The sequence below is a fragment of the Equus asinus genome, chromosome 7 (assembly GCF_041296235.1).
Source record: "Equus asinus isolate D_3611 breed Donkey chromosome 7, EquAss-T2T_v2, whole genome shotgun sequence".
NCBI classification, from domain to species: domain Eukaryota; kingdom Metazoa; phylum Chordata; class Mammalia; order Perissodactyla; family Equidae; genus Equus; species Equus asinus.
In genome coordinates this window covers 98,774,825-98,796,713 of record NC_091796.1, presented here as the reverse complement: position 1 = coordinate 98,796,713, position 21,889 = coordinate 98,774,825, and the positions used below count along the sequence as shown (strand labels likewise).

Below are 21,889 nucleotides of genomic sequence, written 5' to 3'. Positions count from 1 at the left end.
AGCCCGAGCGCGGGGCCGACCCGCCGCCGCCGCCGCCGCCGCCGGAGGGCGTGCTGCGGGGCCCCGAGCGCCGGGCGGCGCCGGCGAGGCCGAGCCCCCTCCTCCCCGCCGCCCCGCCCGGCCCGGCCCGGCGCTCGCGACCTCGCGCTCCGGGGAGCCCCGCGCGCGGCGGGCGGGGCGGGGCGGCGGCGCAGCCAGTGGCGGGTCGCGCTGAGCGCCGCTCCCCCCCCGGCGCCGCCCCGCCCCGGCCCGCCCCTCCCGGCAAGACTGCGCGCCCCGCGCCCGCTCCGCGTCCCCGCCGCCGGGAGGAGGTGCCGCACGCCCGCGGCGCGCCCCGGCCGCCAGCCTCGGCCTGTGGGCGATTTCCTCCGGAGCCCAGCTCCCCCGGCCGAGGAGGAAGATGCAGACCTTTCTGAAAGGGAAGAGAGTTGGCTACTGGCTGAGCGAGAAGAAGATCAAGAAGCTGAATTTCCAGGCCTTCGCCGAGCTGTGCAGGTAAGGAGGGACGGCGCCCCGGCGCCCGGGGACCCCGGCCCGAGCCCGGTTCAGCCTCAGCGGCTGTTTTGCGAGGTTCGAGCAAAACGGGAAGGAGCGGGGCGCGGGACAGCGAGTCCGAGGAGCCGGGTGGCCGTGGGGGGCCGCCGGCTGTGTTCGGGGAAGCGGTGGCCGGCACGCGCCGGGCGGCACGGAGCAGGGCTCTCAGGTGCACCGGGCTCCCCGGTGGGGAAGCCTCCAGCCGCCCAGGGCGCGGTGGGAAGGCTGCCGAAGGGGGCAGAGGGACCTGGGAGATCGGGGGATCCACGCTGTCTGCCTGGGGCTGGAGGTTACTTTTGGGCTGGAGTGTTTTTCTTGCTTCGTCCCCTTCCCTTCATGGAGAAGGGCACCAGTGTCCCTGGAGCACCTACTACGCGCCCGGCGTGTGCATCTTTTGAAGCTGTCATTGCGTGTCACTGGGTTAACCCTGTTTGAAGCGAGTAGTAATACTTGGCATGTATGTGGTGATTTGCTGTCTCATTAGAACCTCCCACTAGCCTTGAGAATTGGCGGTGGGGGGGGTGAATCTGGGCCACGTGTCTGAGAAGGGGGAATCCATCCGCAGAGAGGTGGGGTACCTCGCCTGGGGTCCCACAGCTGGGGAGTGGCTGGTGCAGAGGAGGTGCTGGGTGGATGCGGGCAGTGTAGAATGGCCTTCCTCTATCTGGCGGCCCCCCAACCCCACCCCCACTCCCATGCTGGTGCTCACTGGTGGCGACTCCGGGTGTTTTAATAAGATTGCATTCTTAATCCGTTACAGAAGCCTCGAGTCTTGGGTCAGGTATGCCTCACCTCGCACCGCAGCTGTGGCTTTGCCTCTGAGAAGCTGTTTGCTAAATCCTGTTCTCAGCGAAAGCCCAAGAGAGTCCGGCTCCCCAAGCCTCTTGCAAACTCTAGGTGGAAACCTTTTGTTATGCAGTGTCTCCACTTGGTAGATTTGATTCTTGAAAAGCGGCCCCACTTGCATTTTTGTCCCTGTTGGGTCCCCAAACATCTTGCATAATTGAACAATTGGCTTTCCTTATCTCCTGTTGTGTGGAGCAAGTGGCTGGTCTGTGCTGGCTTGCACGGCTTGGCTGGCAACGCCTCTGTGCCCCTCGTGTCTGTCCCAAGGGCCTGCTGTTCCTTTGGCCCTGGCAAGCCCTGTGGGCACTCCTCTCGGCAGCCAGAGGGGCGCACCTTGTATACAGCGTCTTCTGGATTTGCATCCCTTGGTCTGAGGATGGAGTTGGCTGCCTTCTCTCAGGCCGACTGGCCCATGAGAAAGCAAGCTTTTCATGGTCTGCAGGGCATGCCAGCAGCCTGGGAATTCACAAGGAAATCGGGAGGAGCTTGCAGCCAGAGCTCTGAAAATGGGTCTGAGGACTTTGGGAACATTAAAAAGGGGCACTTGAACGTTCCACCGCAGATACACACACTTGTGGAAAAGGTGCCCTAGACATGGAAGAAATGTGGAGAAGCCCCTTTGACAGGTTTGTGAAGTCTGGTTCTAGTGTTCGGCGCCCCTGCAGTCACCTGAGACTTGGGAAATCCCAGTTAATACCTCGCACCCTTTTTACTGAGGTCTGTCTGTATTTGTGTCATCCAGTGTCTGCAGCGAAAGCATGAGACTTGTCATCTAGTTGGTATGTTTTGCTCAGTAATTAGGAGCCTCTTGCAAAACCGTTCCAGCCGAGACTCGCGGCTAGTCCTCATGCTGGACTTACCGATTGGCGTTCCCTCCTCGTGGACCCCCTCTGCTTTTAAGCTGAGGGGTGGGTTCAGGGCAAGCTATGATGTCATCCATTCAGGGGGAAATCGGGCACGGAGGATTAATTTCTCTAAAAGGGTTGTTGGCATTCAAAGTCTAGTTGCCTTCTTCTGGCCAAAATATTGGCTTCAAAGAGAAGACAGAATGCATCTGGGTCCTTCTAAAACCTCGGGATGTCCACTTTGTGTTTTCATTTGGGAAGCTTTAGATATTTTGTCACTTAAGCTTAAGAAGGAAAAGAAAATACCAAAAAAGAGTTTTTCTGTTTCTTCTCTCCTGTGTGACTTCGGGGCAGTGCCCCCTGGTGGCCACGTTTCCATAGAGGGCTCAGCATGCTCCCACCCTGGAGAGGGCGGCCAGAGCCCAGTGCTGTTGCTGTGTTTGGTGTGCATGCTGGTGTGGTTTTTGTGGCCCAGGAGCTGATGTGGATGAACAGTGTTGTGGTTTGGACGTTCGCAATTGGGGCGTGCAACGCTCCTGTTTTGACGGATGGTGGATTGTCTGTAAATTCCGTAATGAAAAAGTCCAGAGATATTTGAAAATGACCTGCTCCAAATGTTTGGGGCAGCGTCAGTGCCAGAGAGGATGACCTGAGGGGATCGCGAGGACTTGTTTAGTCGAATGTCAGGCCTTGTAAAAAATCCTAAGGCAGGAAGGGATGTGGACGATCCCCTCTTCCAGCCCCTTTGTTTTACTGATGGGGAAACAGGCACGTGATGGCGCGGCTTCGATACTTTTGTGCCTTTTGTTTAACATCTAGAATAGGCTGGACCAGGCGACCTTGAGACCCACGCAGAAAGCAGTGCTTTCTCCTTGGGCATCTCCAACAGTAAGGCAGGGTCCCCTCATCATCTTCACAGGGGTCCGGCTGCCGCCCGTTTGTCCCACAGACACTTCTCCTTGCGTGGCTGAGTCGTGCCCTCAGCAGGCATAGTGCATGTTTTCCGAGGGGGCATCACACACTGGTGACAGCAGCAGGGGTTGGAGCCCGGTTCTGCCTGCATACCTTACGTAGGCTTAGGGGCCAGCCCTTCAGAACCCTTGCTGCACCTTGATGGACGGGCCCTTGGACCGGTCAACAGATGGGCCTTTGATCAGCTTGTTTGTCAGGGGGCCCGTTTGTTCCTGTCACTCTCTGTTTCTTCCCCTCTCCATGGGGACGTGCACTGGCTGTGTTCTCTCTTACCCCTCCCACCTTCCTTCCCCTTCTCCAGCCCTGGAGCAGCCTTGCAGCTCCCTCACACCCTCTCTCTGGCTTTTTCACCATGCCCAGAAGGGACTTCAGAGGCAGAGCAAAGAAATAAAGCTGTTAGTTGGAAATGCTGGGTGATTTTAATTTGTAATTTTCCTGGTTCTCCGCAGTACCCTGTTTGGAAATGCTGGCTGACCCCGGATCCCTTTGTTTGCGTTTTCTGTGTCAGTCTTCCACCTCCTCACCTTCCCTCTCTTCTCTTTCCTGCCTCCGAACCTGTGTTGCAGGAGGTAGGGACAAGGCACATGACTTCCTGAAGTGTTTTGGTATAAAATGTGGGTGAACTTCTGTCAGTCTTCTTCTTTTTTTTTTTTTTGGTGAGGAAGATTGTCCCTGATCTAACATCTGTGCCAATCTTCCTGTATTTTGTATGTAGGATGCCACCACAGCATGGCTTGATGAGTGGTGTGTAGGTCTGTGTCCAGGATCTGAACCCGTGAACCCCAGGCTGCTGAAGCGGAGTGCATGAACTTCACCTTGCCCTGTCCATCTTGACTGTAATATTAGCTGACTTTTCAATTCAGTCCTTCAGTGAGATGAGTTTCCTCATCTCACTTAATCCTCTCAGCAGTCCAGGGATGGAGGGATGGGGAAACTGAAGCTTTGGGAGTATAAGGGCCTTGCATAGTCAGTTGGGCTTCCCTGAGCCCAGTCTCAAGGCCTCTCCATCGGAGGACATGGCTTCCTCGTTAGGTGTCTCTTCTTTGTCTAGGTTAGGCCTGGGCTTCCAGAAGCAGAAGAATGTTTGTGAGGTTCTTGTGCTTGAGAAACTGGAGGCCGGAGGGGCTGACGAGGCCTGCAGGAAATGTGTTTATGGAGCAATCTCAGACCGTGTTATCATTGCAGACTCCCGCTGGGGACCTTTTGTACTGTGCCTCCAGGAGGAGCTAGGCCCGGGGTCCATTGCGGCTCACGTTTACTGGACACCTTCTGGAGTCTGGGCCTGTGTCAGGCAGGAGGTTGGGGGTCAGCAGGGTGGAGCTGGGAGTGTGGTGTTGACAGTAACCTGGCCTGGGAGGCATGCCAGGGATCTGGGGTGCTGCCACCTCCTCCAGGCTGTCCCTTCCCCTGAGGGCCTACATTCCTTCCTTTAAAAGAACGCATCTCAAAGGTTGCTTTCTGCTGGGCTGGCTTAGCCTTCTGGGCTGGGATTCTTTTGGGAGCTTCTTAGTGGGAGGAGGAGGGTCTTTTCCAGGCTTAAGTCATGCTCGTCTGTGGGTGGGTATTTTTTGTCTGTCTTAATGTCTGGATTTGGCACCATTTTGGGGGTGTGGGGGTGGGAGGAGGTACCGACTTAGGTTTCCTTTGCTGTAGCGCACCAGGACGATCCGTAACTCAGCCTTGCCAATAAACACCTTCCACCCGCCTCCGAGGGAGTAAACTGGACTTAGCGTGGGAGAAGATGTCCACCTGGACACTGCTGTCTGTCAATGAGACCGCCGGGGAACCAGGCCTGGCTCCACAGCAGACTACCCCTGTGACCCTGGGCACGTGACTTCTCCCCTCCATGCCTCAGTTTCCTCATCTGCAAAGTGAGGATAACAACAATCCTTAGCTCAGGGTTGGTGTGTGCGTTAAAGGAGTTGATATGCCGGACGTGTGAAGTGCCTGGGCCTCTGTCAGTTGTGGCTGCTGTTATTTTTTCATTGCTGTCCTGGGGGAGTCGGGGAGTGGCCTTCTGCCCGTGGAGGCCTCTCCATGCCGGGATCTTTGGCAGTTGTGGATTTCGTGTTCTTGGTTTGGGCAGTTTGCAAGTGACCCTAAAGTTCATGATGGGTGCTAACTGATCATCCTGCTGGGGTGTGGGGTTTGTGGAGCCAGCTAGCATGGCTAAGGAGGGGCCTACCCTGCCTGCCCGCCTCCAGCATCGCATGTTCTTCTTTCAACCCATGGCCATCCGAATCTTACAGCCCCCCGGAGGCAGGGATGCTGTCCACCTATTTTAAGGATGGGGAACCCAAGAAAATATGTTAATGCAAGATGATACTTTGATTTTTGTAAGTTTGGAGATTCGAGAAGAGTTTGTGCTGGGTTTCCTGAAAATGCTAAGAGTCTCCATGAGCAATCATAATATTAGCTGACAATTATTGTTTCCTTTATCTTTCTTAATATTTAATACATGCATATGTTAAAAAAAAAATGAGAGGACTCAAAGTACCCAATGAAAAGTCTGTCAGTTTCCTCCTTGTTCCCGAGTTCCAGTCACTCAGGGACAACGCCTGTTGCAGTCTCTCTGTAGGTGTTCTGTGCAAACACAGGCACACGCGTGTGCAGGTCTCTCCATACACACCGTTCTGCCCTGGGCTCACTGTATGGACCGTGTCTTGGAGAAGTCGCGCATCACTGCTTCATTTGGAGACAGCTCCGTATCATTTGCCTCATTTCTTTAACGGCCGTGGGGTCCAGCTCTTAAAGTGAGGGACTGTATTTCTTGCCCTGTGGTTGGCTTCTGTCAGTGTAGACACTAGGGCAGTCAGTGCCCTACCCCATTGCCAGATGAGTGAGTGCGGGGTCAAAGGGCACAGAGATTTTACTTTTTTATGGCAGTTCTGAAACTGCTCACAAAGACGTGGCACTGCTCACAGATGACAGCGATGGGAGGGCCTGTCACCCGTACCCTCTGCAGTGCGTGGACAAATGGTTTTTGATCTTGGCCACACACATGGGTGTGAAATGGCACTTTTGATTTGCATTTCTCTTAAGACAGTGAGACTGAATTCACGTTGTCGGGGGCTGACTATGCCTTAGGCCCTGGACAGAGCTGAGTTCACCTGCGTGGCAGGCTGGGCGCCTCCATCCCTAACCATTGGACAATCCTGCCCCCACTGGCTGTTTCTCCTACATGATTTAGCAGGTTTGGAGAATTCAGTAAATGCTTAGCGAAGGGCGTCAGGAATGCAATTCCTGAGCAGCTGGGTGTAAATAGGGTTTCTGTTCCAACTCGTGTTTTGAATTCAGCTGGTAAGCTAGCTTTTTGAGGGAATGTTCTGGTACCTCCCTTTTAAAAAGGTTCATTCGAGAAAGCACTTCATGCTTCAGGAGCTGCACCTGCTCCTTCCCTGGCAAAGCCACCGTCTTAAACACCTTCCCCTTCAGGTGCGAATCAGGCCCCCCAGCCTTCTCCATCTGCCGGCCCGGGGGTGTGGGGCCTTGCTCTGGGGGGAGTGTCGGCGTCCCCAGAGGGAAACCCTGGCCTGGGGTGGGGCGGCTTGTCCAGGGTCACACGGTGGGCTGTGGGGGGGCTCACCCCCTCCCCCTGCTTTCAACAGCACTGGCTCCGGAGCTGTGACCGAGGGGCCTGTTGGAGCAGCCAGGCTGTTCCCGTGGGCTGGCAGATGAATCCCCCTGGTGCTTTGTCTTGCCTGCTCCAAGCCGCCCTCAGAAAGCAGCTGGCCGTGTGGCTCGTGCCTCCCCAGCTGGGCCTCGTGGGCCCATGCCTGGTGCCAGGCTGAGGATTTGCGATGGCTCCTGGGAGACGCTGTTTCTCCCCCTTTCTCTCAGAATCTTCAGCCCTTAGTGACCCCCGTGTTGGGCTCGTTCTTTCTCTCTGGACTTGCTTGTGGCCTGCGCATTGTCTGTCTCTCCTCTGAAAAGCTGGTTCTATAAAGGCAGAGACTTTGGCAGGTTGGTTCACTGCTGAGACCCGGTGCCCGTCCCCATGCACACAGTAGGACCTCAAAAGAGGAGCTGCCGGTGGGGTGAAGGAACTGGCGGGTCTGTTTTGGAAGCCTTTTCTGTGTCCGTGCGGCTCAGCCAAAGCCACTTGTGACTCAAGTGCTCTGGGCCAGGAAGGAAACCCCAGGGGTGGAGGGAGATGGGGCGGGGAGGTGCTTGTCGGCTTCATTCCTTCAGGCTTTTATTCCCTTAGCAAATCTCCAGCATCCACCCCAGCCGGCCCTGTGCTGGTGCTGGTCCCCGGCCTCGTGCACTTAGGTGCATGGTAATGAGATGAAGGTAAACCTGCACACAGATATACTTAAAATGCTGCAAGGTGTAATTAGAGCCAGGAAGCCTGCAGAGAGGGGAGAGAGCTGTGGCAGGGGTGGCTGCAGCCACTTTAGCACTGTGTGGTCAGGCCTGTCTGAGGAGGTGACATTTAATGAGAGCCCTTTCCTCTAGGAGCTGAAGACCCACAGGGTGGGCGGTGTCTGCTGCTTAGATGCGGGGCACCCAGGCTGCCTCTGTCCTAGCCCTGAGTTCCATGTGGACCGAGGGCAGCTGTCTAGGGAAGGGCAGGCCGGTTTCCACTTTAGGCATGGGGTCAAGGTGGGCAGCGTGGTGTCCTCCTGTAGCCTTGTTCCCTGACAGGGTGATGGGGGGCCAGGTAGGTGGCCCTGGGACCGTCCTACATCTGAGGTGGCAGCTGTGCGCTGGGGCCCAGGACAGTAGGCCAGAGCTTCCCTTTGGTTTGGCCTTTGTATTCAGGAATCTGCATTCTGGGCCTTGGGAGGTAGTGGCGGGGGCTGGTGAGGACCCAGCCCCAGGCGCCCTCACCTTTCCCTCCGCTCTGGCTGGGCTGCAGGTGCCCAGGGGGTGGGATGGGAGCCCCACCTGATGCTGGTCCTCTTTAACTGTCATTCACCTAGTGAACTTGCCCAACACAAGAACCACCTGGGGTGTGAGTGAGTCACACACAGCCTTGAGTCCACCCCTCGCCTGGAAGCTTCTCCGGGGAAGGGCTCTGGGAGTCTCCTTCAACAGGTGCCCTGATGCTGCTTCTGGGAAACTGAAACTGTCTTTCCCCAGATGCGCTGCTAGGCCTCACCCCCAAATGGCCAGGCAGGAGGAACACCAAATGAAACAGGCTGCAGTGGTCTCCTTACCATCGGCCTTTTCTTTTTTTCTTTTCTTTTTTTTTTTAAGATTTTCTTTTTTTCCTTTTTCTCCCCAAAGCCCCCCGGTACATAGTTGTATATTCTTCGTTGTGGGTCCTTCTAGTTGTGGCATGTGGGACGCTGCCTCAGCGTGGTTTGATGAGCAGTGCCATGTCTGTGCCCAGGATTCGAACCAACGAGACGCTGGGCCGCCTGCAGCAGAGCGCGAGAACTTAACCACTCGGCCACGGGGCCAGCCCACCGTGGGCCTTCTCGAGTCAGGGGTTTCCTGGGAGGGTGTCTGGGATGTAAAGATTCCCCAGCTGGTCTCTCTGGGAGCCCCTGGGTGGGACTCGTGGTCTGGCACCCAGCCCCGCTGCCCCGTTTGAGCCTGAGCACACAGGAGTGGGCAGGGCAGGGGCACCAGGCTGCCGCCCAGCTTCCCGCTTGCTGGGGGCTGGCTGCCCTGTTGGGCAGTCCTTATAAACTCTCTTGCCTCTGGCTGCTGGTTTGCGCTGGAGTCACTTCAGGGTGGATCCTGAGGCTGGACGGGAGCTAGATTTTGCGCAGGAGACATTCCTGGAGACTGGCCTGGCCAGGTGTGACGCCGGTGGTCAGGGGTTTACTCTGTACACCATTGGCTCTTCATCAGCCATCTGCACGTTCGGGTCTTGGAGCCCCAGCCATGAAACCAGGACTTGGGGCTCATCCAGGTGGCCCTTGCCATTCAGAAGGGCCGTGTTGACGTTCCCCCTGGTGCCTTCCTACGTCAGTGCCTCACACTGATTTCAGAGCATAGGGAGACCCTACCAGGGCCAGGCACTATTGCAGATAGGAAATATCCCCTCCCGGATGAGTGACGTGTCTCCATTTGCTGGATGAGAAGACTGAGGTTCGGGGAGAGGCCAGGTGCCTGGCCTGGTCACACAGCCATGGGTGGCAGAGCTGGAATTCACCCTCATGGTGGTTGACTCCTGAGACCACACTGTTTCCACCCAGCCGGGTGGCCTTTGTCTCCGTCTTGCATGTAACATCCTGGCATCATTGGCTTGATACCAGTTTCAGAAGAAAATCCAGGCGTTCTTTTCCAAGCATCCTCTCTGTGCAGTTGGGCCCAGAGGGGTGATGATGTGGCAGTGAACTTGGAGCACAAGACCTGCCTGACTGGCTGTAGATGACCGGGCAGGCCATTCCGAGCCTCTGCTTTTCCATCTGTGAACTGGGCTTGGTACCCCTACCTCAAGGGCTGGTGAGCATGGCAGGTGCTTAACAAATGATAGGATTTCCCCTTCCCTCCGGAGGCCATCTCCCATGCCCTCCTACCCGACTAAGCTGGGGCCTGGGGCCTTATCCCTTCTCAGGTGGGAGCCCCCAGCCCAGGGCACTGGTGGTCTTTTTCTGGTGGAGGGGGGTCCTCTAGCATCAGTGACCGGGACAATGCTCACTGCTTCCTGGGAGCACCGAGGGTGGTAGGTGGGTGCACAGTGGATGCCCCAGTGGGAGTTTCGCTTTCGTTTCTCCCTCACTCTGTTTCCATCCAGTAGTCGAGGGCTGGGGTGTGGAGGTGAGGAAACAGCAGGTCCCCACCCTGGGGCGCCCGTCCTAGTGCAGGTTCCCGGGCCGCCTCCTCCCCCTCGAACGTCTTGGGGGCCAAGCCATCTGCTTTTTAAAAAGCACCGCCTGCCTTGTTGTCACACAACATGTGTTTAGTGAGTGCCTGCTGTATGCTGGGTGCCCTTCGGTTCTGGGGATCCTGGCAGTGAGCCCTGTGGAGTCCCCTGCGGCCCCAGGGACAGCCTGAGGCCACAGAAGGCTCTTCCTGCAGTGTGCTGGGCTGGGGACCTGCGGGGGGGAGGGTGGTAGCAGGGGGTGCAGGTTGGAGGGGGGATTCTGTTCTCCCAGGGGGCTGGGGGCTCTTGGAGAGGAGAAGATGGGTATCTTGGCACCGTGGGGGTGTTTGTGAGCCCTGGGTGCAGGATCCTGGGCTCGTGGGCATCTCTATTAGGAGGAATGTTCGCTGCTGGGAGACTGCTGGTTTCTCTCTAGGTGGAATTTCCTCTGCACGGGAAGCGAAGCCCCAGAAGGAAGATGTGGAGTCAGCCCCATGTGGTAGGGCTAGTAGGAGAGGTAGTTTGGATTTGATCCTGGCCTTGATGACATAAAAATGTATTTTCTTTAAGATTTTATTCTTAAATTCCTAACATTCATTATGGGATCCTTGGAAAGAAAAGGAATTCTGACCATCCCATCAGAGGCCTGTTCCTGCCTCTCTGTGGGCAGGTCTGGGCAGGGGCGTCGCGGTCCTGTCGGGAAGGAGTTCTTCCTGCAGAGTCAGTCCCTGAGCCCCCTCCGGCCCCCACCCTGACCCGGGGGCAGCCGAGCTGTGCACTGCACCTAAGGAGGTGGGGCGCTCAGTTCCTCACTGCTCTGGGGCGGAGGGTCCAGGCCTGAGCCCCTGGGCCTCACAGAGGCCTTTGGGTGTAAATTGGGAGGTGCCCCTGCTGGTGGGGAATGTGCCTGTTCCCTCGGGGGAGCTGATGTGGCCGTCCCGGCCTGGAGGAGGGTGGCAGTGCCCTCCTCCACACGTGCACAGCGGACTTTGATTGAGATGGTAAGGTCATCCCTGCATGGCATTGTTTTCAGTGGTGTAAGGACAGTTCGGTCCTGGAAGTAACAGTCGCTCCTGTTTCTGGAGTTCCCGCTACGGGCTTGACCCTGTGCTTTAAGGCTCTCAGTCCATATGCAGAAGCTGAGGCTCAGAGAGGGTAAGTGACCTTCCCCGAGTTTCACAGCTGGTCACTCCTGGGAGTGGGATTTGAACAGCAGTCTGTGTGAATCCAAAGCCCGTGCCCTTGACCAGGAAGGTTATTTTCTTTGTAGACAAAGGCAGAGGACAAGAGGATGCCTTTCCTTTTGTCTGAGCTCTTCTCCAGCGACCTGTCCTCAGTGCCTCTTCGTTACTAACTTTTCTCACCTGGGCAGACCCTCAGCCTCAGAAGGGGGGCGGTGCTTGTGAAAGAGCTTCGAGGTCAGGAGCAGAAACTTGGAGGCAGCCATGCTGCATTCTGGCTGTGTGACTTTGGGTCCAGTGACTTAACCTCTCTGAGCCTTTAGTTTCTGCACCTGAAGTGGCATTTTAATACCAGCCTGCAGCGGAACAGTCTTGCAGCTTGGGTGCACCGGGCAGCTTGAGTCCTTACACAGAGCCTGGCCTTTGGTAAGCGCTCAGTAAATGGGAACTCTCTTATTCGTGTTTGCAATCGGGGCTGTTAGAGGCTGATGGAGCTGTTTGCCAGGAGCTTGCGTTTGAGCATCTCTCCCATCTGGGAGGAAGATGGGCAAGCGGAGGAACATGGTTTCAGAAGCCCCATAGGTAGGGCTGGATTCCATGTGGTGTCCCAGGACAGTGTGTGTCTTGGTCAGTGGTAGGGTTTGAACCCTGACCTCCCTCTTACGGGATGGGTGACCTGGGTGCATTTTGGTCCCTCTCTGGGCCTGATTTCCTCCTTGTTAAGAATCGGCCTCGTGCCTGGAGGGGCACCCTGCGCAAGAAGCTGGGAACTGTTCCCTGAAGACAGTGGGATGGCCGTTGGGTAGCCAGGGGGAGGTGGAGGTGCTCGCTGGCTCTGGGCTCCGTGGCTGGTTGGGGTGAGGGTGGGTTGCCTTCTGCCAGCCTGAGGGTGTGTACACAGGCTCCAGGGCCTGGGCCCTGTTCCCAAGAGGGGAGTGAAGAGTATGCCCACAAGTTAGAGCTGAAGGCTGGGCCCCTGGCTCCATCTTTCTCAGATAAACCTGAGCCTGGCATGGTCCACAGCGGGTCAGACACAGGCAGATGCTGAGTGTCCTGGGCTGTGGGCATCCTGGAGAAGGGCTTGTGTAATCCTTCCTTCAGGGATGAGGTCTTCCAGGGCCTTGGGCCGCCCGGCATCCGGGGTGAAGGCTGATGTCCCTGCACCCAGTGCTGTGCAGAACTTTGATGTTTTGACACTGTCCTTTGGGGGAAGCGGTCTCGTGTTATGTAAACACACCATCGGCCTGTGGCCATTTGGCCCCTTCCTGAGCGTGGGGAACAATTGGAAGGTGTATTTTCACTGGGAGCCTGGAGGGTCTCGCAGCCGTAAACTGTTGTATTGAGGTTGTCGAGCTGGAGGGGAGCGCTGCTTCAGGATGCTCAGCTCGCCTGTCCTGGCCCTCCCACGTCCCAGCAGGCCTGGGGGGCTGTGGGGAGGACACACCGGGAGTAGTTCCACCTGGAAGGGGGAGGACTTGAACGGTGAGTGGCTGGTGGCCACACACTCGGGCCTGCACACCTCAGGGCCCCGGTCCTGGAGGGGCTGGGCTGAAGGTGGGAGAAGGCTCCGGGCGGTTGGCCTGATTAGGGGTTTAGGTCCTTCATGGTTCCTTTCTGCAACTAGTGGGAAGTGAGGACCCTTGAGAGGCTGGTGGCTGCCCTGCCTGCCCGATGCCTCTGCTTTGGGTGTTCCAGAATTCTCCTAGGCTAGTGTTTCATTTTAGTGGTGTGGCCTTTGGTGGCAGCTAGACAGAGGTAGTGCTGGCAGGAAAGCAGTGGAAGGGAGGGCTGTGCTGCGCTCTCCTCTTTGCTGTGGTCACTTTGGACAGCAGGGCTGGCCTGACCTTTATCAGCCCCAAAGTAGCTTCTTGGGGCCTTTTGGGGCTGTATGAGGTGGCGTGAGGTCTCAGGGAGCTCAGGTCTCATTCTGCTGTTTAGCTGTATGGCCTCCATCCGAGTCCCTTTTTGAGGGCCCCCAGCTCAGAGTTCCTGGGGAGCCAATCTGTGACCCAGTGCTTCCGGTTCAGTCGGTGGGTCTGCTGTTTGGACCCCGCTGTCAGGTTGTCAGTTTTGTTACGTGAGGCGAGGCTGCGAGGAGGGGTCCTTTCAGTTCATCAGCTGATAGAAATAGTGCTGGAAACCGAAACCAAGCTCAAGAAGTTCAGTGACCTGTCTACATGGAATTCCATAGTCTGTCTTGGTTCACATCTGGTTTGTGAAGACCACTGAAAACTTCTTAAAAAGTAATAATGTACATGATCAAAAATTACATCAAACCAAAGAGCGTCCATGCGCAGTGTCCATCACCTCCACCAGGATCCCCGGAGGCAGATGTGCTGCCACGTTCTTGCCTGTTCTCACAGACACATGCTGTGTCTGTACAAGCCCGTGTGTATGACACGCCAGTGTGTACAAATGCACATGCACACACACGCATGCACAACTCCCTTTTTGGTTTCTGCACCAGTGATGGCCTATTATCCATGCTTTCCTATGCTTCACTTTTTTTTCATTTAATAAAGCTTATGGGGCCGGCCCCGTGGCTGAGCGGTTAAGTTCAAGCTCTCTGCTTTAGTGGCCCAGGGTTTTGCTGGTTCGGATCCTGGGCGCAGACATGGCACCGCTCATCAAACCACGCTGAGGCAGTGTCCCACATGCCACAACTAGAAGGACCCACAACTAGAATATACGACTATGTACTGTGAGGCTTTGGGGAGAAGAAGAAGAAGAAAAAAAAAAGATTGGCAACAGGTGAGCTCAGGTGCCAATCTTTAAAAAAAAAAAATAAAGCTTATGGATGATTCAGTACCTACACTGACTTTGAACCCTCATTGTCTAGGCAATGATATGTGAATACAGCTCTTTTTTTAATGATTGGCACCTGAACTAACATCTGTTGCCAATCTTTTTTTTTTCTTCTTCTTCCTAAAGCCCCCTTTCCATAGCTGTATATTCTAGTTGTAGGTCCTGGTTGTGCTATGTGGGATGCTGCCTCTGCATGGCCTGATGAGTGGTGTGTAGGTCCATGCCCAGGATCCGAACTGGTGAACGCCTGGCCTCTAAAGCGGAACGTGTGAACTTAACCACTCGGCCATGGGGCCAGCCCCAATATAGCTTTACTTTTCTGTCTAGTATACCTCAGGCTTGAAAAAGAACCCTTGTCGTCTCTTTTTGGGGTTCTAGGCTTGCCCCAGGGTTGTGGTTTACCTTCTGCCTCAGCCCACTCGAGCCGCTATAACAAATACCATGGACTGGGTGGCTTAGACAACAGGCATTTGTTTCTCTCAGTCCTGGAAGTCCAAGATCAAGGTGCTGGCCGCTTCACTTCCTGGTGAGAGGCCACTTCCTGGCTCAGAGACCGTCGCCGTCTCCGTGGCCCTACATGGTGAGGAGAGAGAACTCTGGCCTTTTCATTGTATGAGGGCATTAATCCCATTGTGGAGTCTCTGCCCTTTTGACCTCATCTAACCCTAATTACCTCCCAGAGGCCCCACCTCCCAATACTGTCATATCTGGGGTTAGGGCTTCAAAGTGAGTTTAGGGGGGCACTCAAACATTCAGTCCATAGCATCTCTACTGGGGGGGGGGCATGGTACAGCGTGAGCTCCCTCCACCTAAGGCTGGGAGGGGCCTCAGGGTGTGAGGGTCCCTCTACCCCCTGCCCTGCATTCATGCAGCCCCCAGGGCAGGTGCTGTCTGGGAAGGAAACTGACAGGTGCACAACAGGTGCGGCGGGCCTGAGCCTACCAGCTGGCTTCTGAACTCAGTCCCAGCGCCCAGGGCATGACTGACCTTGGGAAGGTGAGCCGCCTCCCTTTCCGCATCTGTGAGATGGGGGCATCAGTACCCTGTTGTGGGGCGGTTTCGGGGGTCAGAGGAGATGAGGGCTGAATTGGCAGAGGTGGTTTCCAGCACGTCATGAGGGGTCTGATTATAATTACCCTCTTCCCAAAATAAATTTTTTTTTCCTGCCTGAAGATAAATTTTACAGAAGAGTGTCATCTCTGATCTCAAACCTGGTCAGAGGAAGGGGCCCCTGGCGTGGTCCCTTACACTGGGAAAGACTGATCTTGGTTGATACCTCCCCTTCTGGCCAGCTGGGGTGGCGGGCTGGGGGTCCTCTCCACAGCGCAGCCAAGTCTGGACTTCCTCAGTTGTCTCCTGTGGCTTCCAGCAGAGTCTTCCCCCTTCCCAGCCCCCACCCCCGCCAGCCAGCCCCTCACTCACGCTGAGCCCCAGCTGAAGGAAATGAAAAGATGGCATTGTTTTTCCTGGGATTTTTGGTGTTCTGTAAAGACAATTTAGCATCATGAAAGCAAAATTTGAAGAGATAAAGTCATCTGTCTACCCCCCACCCAGCCGCATCTCTTTCCTTTTTGTTTCTAACAGTTGCAGTGTTGGAATCATTGTACTGTTGTATATGTTGCATTTTGATTTTTGCTTTCTGCACATAATGTAACATTTTAAATTTTGTTTTCTGCATATAGCATTGTAGTGTAAATGAATTCTGTGTTTCTACAGTCTTTAGAATGATCTTTCCTAAATTTAATTTTTATGCACTTTTGTTATGAAAATTTCCAACATATACAAAAGAATAATAAAATGGACACCCTGCCCCCCTCAATACTAAATGTTAACCATTATTGACTTATGGCCAGTTTTGTTTTATTTCCCCTGTTATTTTGAAGCAAATCCCAGATATATTATTTTGTATGTAAATACTTTGATGTGATCTTTAAAACAGAATCCCAATGTCCTATCCCACCTGGAAATCAGGTTTAATAGAGGGTTGTCCTTGGTGATCACTATGCAATAGTTCTGTCGGACGTCTACGCTGTGATATATTGAGCTGTAATCTTACCAAATATTTAGATGATTTCCAGTTTTCTTGCTGGTGTAGATAATGCTGCATTGGACATCTTTGTGAGTGTAAATGTCTTCCTGATTCCTTTCTGATTCCATTATGTGTAAGTAAGAGTTTTATCGCTTATTATTGAATAACAAACCGTCCCGAATGCAGTGGCTTGAAGCGGTAACCGCTGTTTCGCTTGTAGTTCTGGGGCCGGGCGCCTCGTGTGTCTGGTCGGCTGCAGGTCTGTCAGCATCTCTGGCTGCTTGGCCCCTGGTTAACTGGGCAATGGGGATGCCCTGGCTACAGGGTCTCCTCCTCCAGCAGCCGCCTGGGTGTGTTCTTGTCCTGGAGGCGGGGGCTACGACACGGTGAGCGTTTCTAGGGCCTTGGGAGCTCTGATCTGCCTGCTAGGCTCTTGGCCAAAACAAGGCACAAGGTCAGGCCAGATTCAAGGGGGGGAAAATGAACTTCACCTCTTCTTTTTAAGCACATAAATAGAATTTACTGAAGGAAATATAGAAGCTTTCCCAGAAAACGCCTCATTCTGTGGAACACTGCTTCTTAACCTTTCTGGGGGGTCCTGGATACCTCTGAGATTTTGCTGAAAGCTACAGACCCTGTTCCTAGAAAAATCCATGTAACGGTGTACAGCAGAATATAACGATGCCACAGATTCTCTGAAGTAAAGGTTCTGTGGATCCTTCTGTGGTTACAGTTTCTTGTTTGACACACGTGACATAGATTTTTCAGGAGAGATGCTATACAAGCATTTTTTAGAACATGACTTCTGCAGGATAATCCACTGAAGAAGAATTCCATGGTCACGGAATTTTGGCCAGCAATGCATCTCTGGAGATTCAAAATACATAAAAGCATGTTAGAAACCCTAAGAAGTCTTACCATAAAGAAACCTTTTTGTCTTTGTTTAACTTAGTGTTTTGCATTTGACGTGTTAGCATCTTGGAGAAGACATTGTGGAAGACACAGCTTGGTCCTGTACCCATTCCATGACTCACCAGCTTTGTGACCTTTGGCAAAGAACTTCACTCTGTGACCCTCTGTTTTCTCTTCTGTGAACTTGCGACAGTGATGCTGATGCCCCGTGAACTTCACCTCTTGATCGGAGCCCCAAGGTCATTGCCAAGGGCACAGGTCCCGGGAGGGGTCAAGAACTGGGAACGTTTCTGTACACGAGTGTGTGAGCTGGCCATAGGCCCTTCCTTCTTCAGGTCCCAGCAGGTGCCCAGCTGGCACTGTGCTGGCTGGTGTGAGGTGTGGGAAGGTCAGGTCCTGGCCTGGGGCCCTCAGGGCTCCTTGAGTGGACTTCCTAAGGAATGAGTGTCCATCTGTTGTTCAGAAAGCTTTTCTGAGCGCCCACTGTATGCCCAGCTCATGCCAAGCTCTCTTGGGCCTGGTCCTCAGGGAACTTGGCCTCCACTGGAGGAGAGGAGGCTGGTGCCCGTGACTGACGGGGCAGCTGAGCAGGTGTGATCACGCCGTGCGGGGGTGGCAAGTTTTGGTCCCTGTTTGGAGCCTGGTGTTAGCTGTGTGGCAGCCCTCCTTGAGGAGCCTCATTTTCCTTAGCTGGAAGAAGAGAAGGTTAGAACGGAGGAGCCCTCAATTTCTAGAATATTCCAACTGGGAGAGCCGTTGGATGCTCAGTGGGGAAACTGGAGTGAACCTGGCCCTCGCTCACTCCTACGCTCTCCTCCTCCTCCGCGGGCGGCTGGGCGCCCTCTCACTTCCGGATTGCTTCCAGACCCAGCTTCCTGTTGTTGGTCTGCTGATGTGTGTTTTCACTAGGATGACAACTGCATTCCCTCTGTAGAGGGTTTATTTACCGACATCTATAGTGTCCCTCCGCGCCAGGGCTTGTGAGAGACCACAAGTGTGAGAGACTGACAGTGGTTGGGATGGACAAGGCCTGTCCGTTGGAGCTTTAGTCCAGTTTAGCTTTAGTGGGGGTAACAAACATGTCCTTCAGTCAGTTAAAGGGAGTAATTTCAGCAGGGATCAGGAAGTAAAGTGATAGCAGTGATGTCACAGGGTCCAGGGACTGTTCTCAGGGTGGTCAGAAAAGGCCTTTCTAAAGGAGAGACTTGAGGCTGTGAGCTGACTGGTCAGAAGGAGTTAGCTGTGGAAAGGCTGGGGCTGGAGCATCTCTGGCAGGGGGAACAGCAAGTGCAAAGGCCCTGGGGTGCCTTTGAGCAAGGGAGCTTGGTGCATTTGTGGAGTAGCAGGGAGGAGGGTGTGGCTGGAGCAAGGCTTGTGCACTGTCTGGGGGAGAGCGATAAGAGAGGTTGGTGGGGGCCAGATTCTTCAGGGCTTTCCAGGCCATGGTGTGCCAAGGCTCTCATCAAGTCACCCCACACAGCAGTCCATGAACATCGACGACCCCACTGAAAGCTTTGGGCAGTGTTCACTAAGGAGGAGGCAGTTTTCCAGAGCTCTGTGCTAAGCTGCCCAGGCTGTCTGTGCATCCTCTGAGGATGTTAAATGTTAAGTGAAGAGCACTGCTCACAGCATCCCTGGGGCTGCGCTCAGCCCTCAGATGGTGACGGCCTGCCTGTGTGCCTGTGCCCTGGAGCGGGCAGTACCCTTGGGGTGGGTGGACACAGGAATACTTCTGGGCTCACAGGGCAGCCTGGGCTCCCTTCCCTCCAGCTGCCGGCCACAGTGCCCAGAGCTGGCTTTGGAAGGAGGGACCTGGGTTTCAGCCTTGCTTCTGCCACTGTCCAGCTCTGTGGTTTGGGGCACGTTATTGCGCTCTGAGCCTCCGTTTCTACATCTGTAGGAGAAACAACGTACTTCCTAACCTTCGTGGTTGATGTGTCCGTTGAAATGATGAGTATGAAGCCCCATAGTTCACTGCCTGGCACATTGGTTTACTTATGAATATTAGAAACACCCCATCCTAGGTCCTTGCTAAGTGGCAGGTGGGTGGCATCGTTATTGTGGTGGTGGTATTCAGGTAGTGCCGTGGGTCTGGGTTAGACGCTGCACCAGGGGCTGGGGACACAGGGACTTTCCATAGCCCAGGGGCTCAGTTGGGTGGAGGAGACTGACCGAGAAGCACTGAGGAGTTAGACCAGCTGTGCTCAAGAAATGGTGCTAGTGGGGGTGGGCAGGCAGCTGTCTCCGTCTGGGAAGGTTGAGGAAGGCTTCGGGAGGTGACCCCCAGCTGGGTCTCTGAGGCCCAGAAGGAGCTCATTGGGTTGCCAGGTGTGGATTTAAGGTAGTCCAGGTAGTAAGTGAGCCAGCACGTGCGAAGGTGTGATGCTTTGGGTTCAGGGGTCCTCAAACAGGGACTGTGGGTGTGTCGGGTCGGGGGTGTCCCCATGTGGGCTGCAGGGAGCCACTGGAAGCCTGGGAGAGCATCTAGAAAGCAGCGAGATGGGGCATAGTGGAAGGAGCACCCACTGAGTCTCGTCCCCACTCTGTGAGTGGCAGGTGTGGCTACACCCACACTGAGTGGTTAGGAGCGCAGAGCCCCAAGGGGGCCCCCCTGGTGCACGGATCCTGGCTGCCCCACTGGGAGGTCATTGCAGGTCTCTAAGCCTCCAGTCAGGGATGATGACAGTCCCCGCCTTCAGGGCTAGTTGCGAGGGACGAGAGGTCCACGTTTACTACTTACTTGATAATAAAATGGTGGCTTTTAAATGAGCTCCTTGAGGCTGCGTCTGACCAACAGCCTCTTGTTGATTTAGCTGTGTGGGTGGTGGGCGGGGGTGGGGGGATGTCCCCTCTTAGCCCCTCCGAGCTGTGGGAACAGGTGAGTTTCCAGAGCAGGCTGACAGAGATACAGTTCTGCTTCTTCTTTCCTGTCTCTCATTCTGAAGGGGCCCAAGAGCAGCTCCTTCCTAGGTCTGCCCTCAGCCTCATGCCTGGCAGTCCCCTCCCCCCATGGGACTGTTCCCGCAGTGGAGGGAGAAGGAGACCCCGCATGCCCTCAGGTGCGGTCCCCCCTGCTCTCACAGAGGATGCTCTGGTGTAAGAGCTGGGATGACCCCCAGACCCCCCTCTTGGGAGGGGCGGAGCTGAGGCAGTGGACTTGGAAAGAGCATCCGAGGAGCTGAGAGAAGTTCGATCTGGCTGGAGCTTGGCACTCTGGGTGAATCAGGCCAGGTCGCACAGGATCCTGTAAACCATTGTTGCAGGAGTTTGGGCTTTGGCTGGAAGGCTGTGGGGCCATAGCTGGCAGGAAAGCAGGGCGGGCAGAGGCACTGTGGGCTCTGGTCAGTACCTTGGAGGATGGATTGGAGAAGGCAAGACTGGGACTGGGGGCTCCAGGGGGTGGGAGGACGCTATGGTTGTCCGAGCAAGAGGTGACGGTGGTCCAGGCAGTGCAGGGGCAGTGCAGGTGGACTGGACCAATGGCCGGAGGTGAGGATCTTTAGGACCTGGCTGCTCATGAGATGGCAGGCAGCCTCAGCACTCGGGATCTCAAGAGAACTGCAGAAGCTTCGTCCACTGCAGACCCCTGACTGGAAGCTGCATCTTAGCAGGATGCGCAGGGGGCCGTGTGCACGTTGCACATTTGTGTCTGAGAAGCACCGGTTTAGAAACCCTGCTGACCCCTGGGCATGGGCCTCGGAGGGGAGGGAGGGAGGAGGCCAGGGCCTGCCCCCGTGGGGAAGTGGGTGTGTGGATAGAGTGCAGGTTAGGTCGGCTGGGGACAAGATCCTGTTGGGTTTGGGGTGTTCAGTGCCCCCAGATTCCTTGCTGGGAGAACGGGTAGTTTGAGGACTGGGGAAGGGCTGGAAGCAGCCGGGCAGTGAGCTGGGTTCTGAGGGGCGGTCTACTGAACCCCAGCCCTGCCCTTGGGGCTCCGGAACTGGGCGGCACCATCTGCTGTGATGCTTCTGTAAATGTGGGGTGTGCCTCCCCCGCAGCATGGGGTGTTTGTTCGTCTGCTTATTCGGTCAGGAAATGGGCATTGAGTCCGTCCGGGCATGGCCGTGGGTCCTAGAAGAGAATGAAGGGCTGCTTTTATGAGCTGCCCTTCTGGTTGGAGGGACAGATGGTGATGAGCGTGCAGAGGGGAGAGCCGGGTGGGGAGTAGGGGGAGGGTTGTTGTGAGGACCAGATGAGGCATCTGCCAGAAAGGCCGGCTGGGTGTCAGCCAGCCCGGGTGAGATGTTCCTGTGGGGGACATTGGTATCGTGATTGGGGTGGGGCCCTTGGGAGACAGGTGCGTGAGGAGTGGCATGAGAAGTGGGTCACTTAGTAGCTGGTGGGGAGCATGCCTGGGGCCCTGGGAGTTTAGCTGAGGCCGAGCTCGCTCGCCCTTCCAGTCCATCCCCCTGGCATCCGGCCCCTGACCCTCTGGAGTCTCCTGGTGCCCCAGGCTGGTGAGCACACGTTCCCGAGACTGGCTGTACTGGGACAGGAATTTGGCTGGCCTGGTTGGCATCAGCCAGGACCACAGCATGCCCAGCTCAGCTGGGTCACCCGCAGGCTCTGTGGTCAGCTGGGGGAGCCCAGCCTGGGGGGTGGCAGGCTTGGAGGGTGGCGGGGGGTAGGGTGGAACCTTGTGCCTTGGTGGGCATTCTCAGTGAGGATCTGATCCCGGAGTTGTCAGGCAGGCGTGTGGGAGGCTGGCCTCGGATTTTCCTGCTCCAGAGGCTGTCCGAATGGAGGTTGGGAGGTTGAGACTGTGTACATGCCGCGAAGGGTGAGTTTTTTATTTCTAAGAGAACATAAATGAACTGAAATAGTACAGTCACACATTCAAATCAAAAGATGAGAAAGGACTGACAGTTGAAAGGGTCTTCTTGTCCTGGCGATGCCCCTTCACCCCAGCTTGCTTCCTGGAATTGTTCCTAGTTTTTTATGCTTCCAGGATATTCCGGCACATGCAAGCAGACACGTGTGCATGCACATACCCATATGTACA

General features: G+C 55.4%; 1 protein-coding gene across 1 annotated transcript in view; it reads left to right on the top strand.

The window, feature by feature from the left end:
* The first annotated feature begins 235 nt into the window (after positions 1-235).
* Positions 236-21,889, top strand: part of ITPK1 (inositol-tetrakisphosphate 1-kinase) — a 171,952-nt gene continuing 150,298 nt past the window's right edge. The window contains exon 1 of the mRNA XM_014832109.3: positions 236-495. Within this exon, the coding sequence (XP_014687595.1) occupies positions 401-495 (95 nt within the window). The 5' untranslated portion in view covers positions 236-400. The remainder of the gene's footprint in view (positions 496-21,889) is intronic.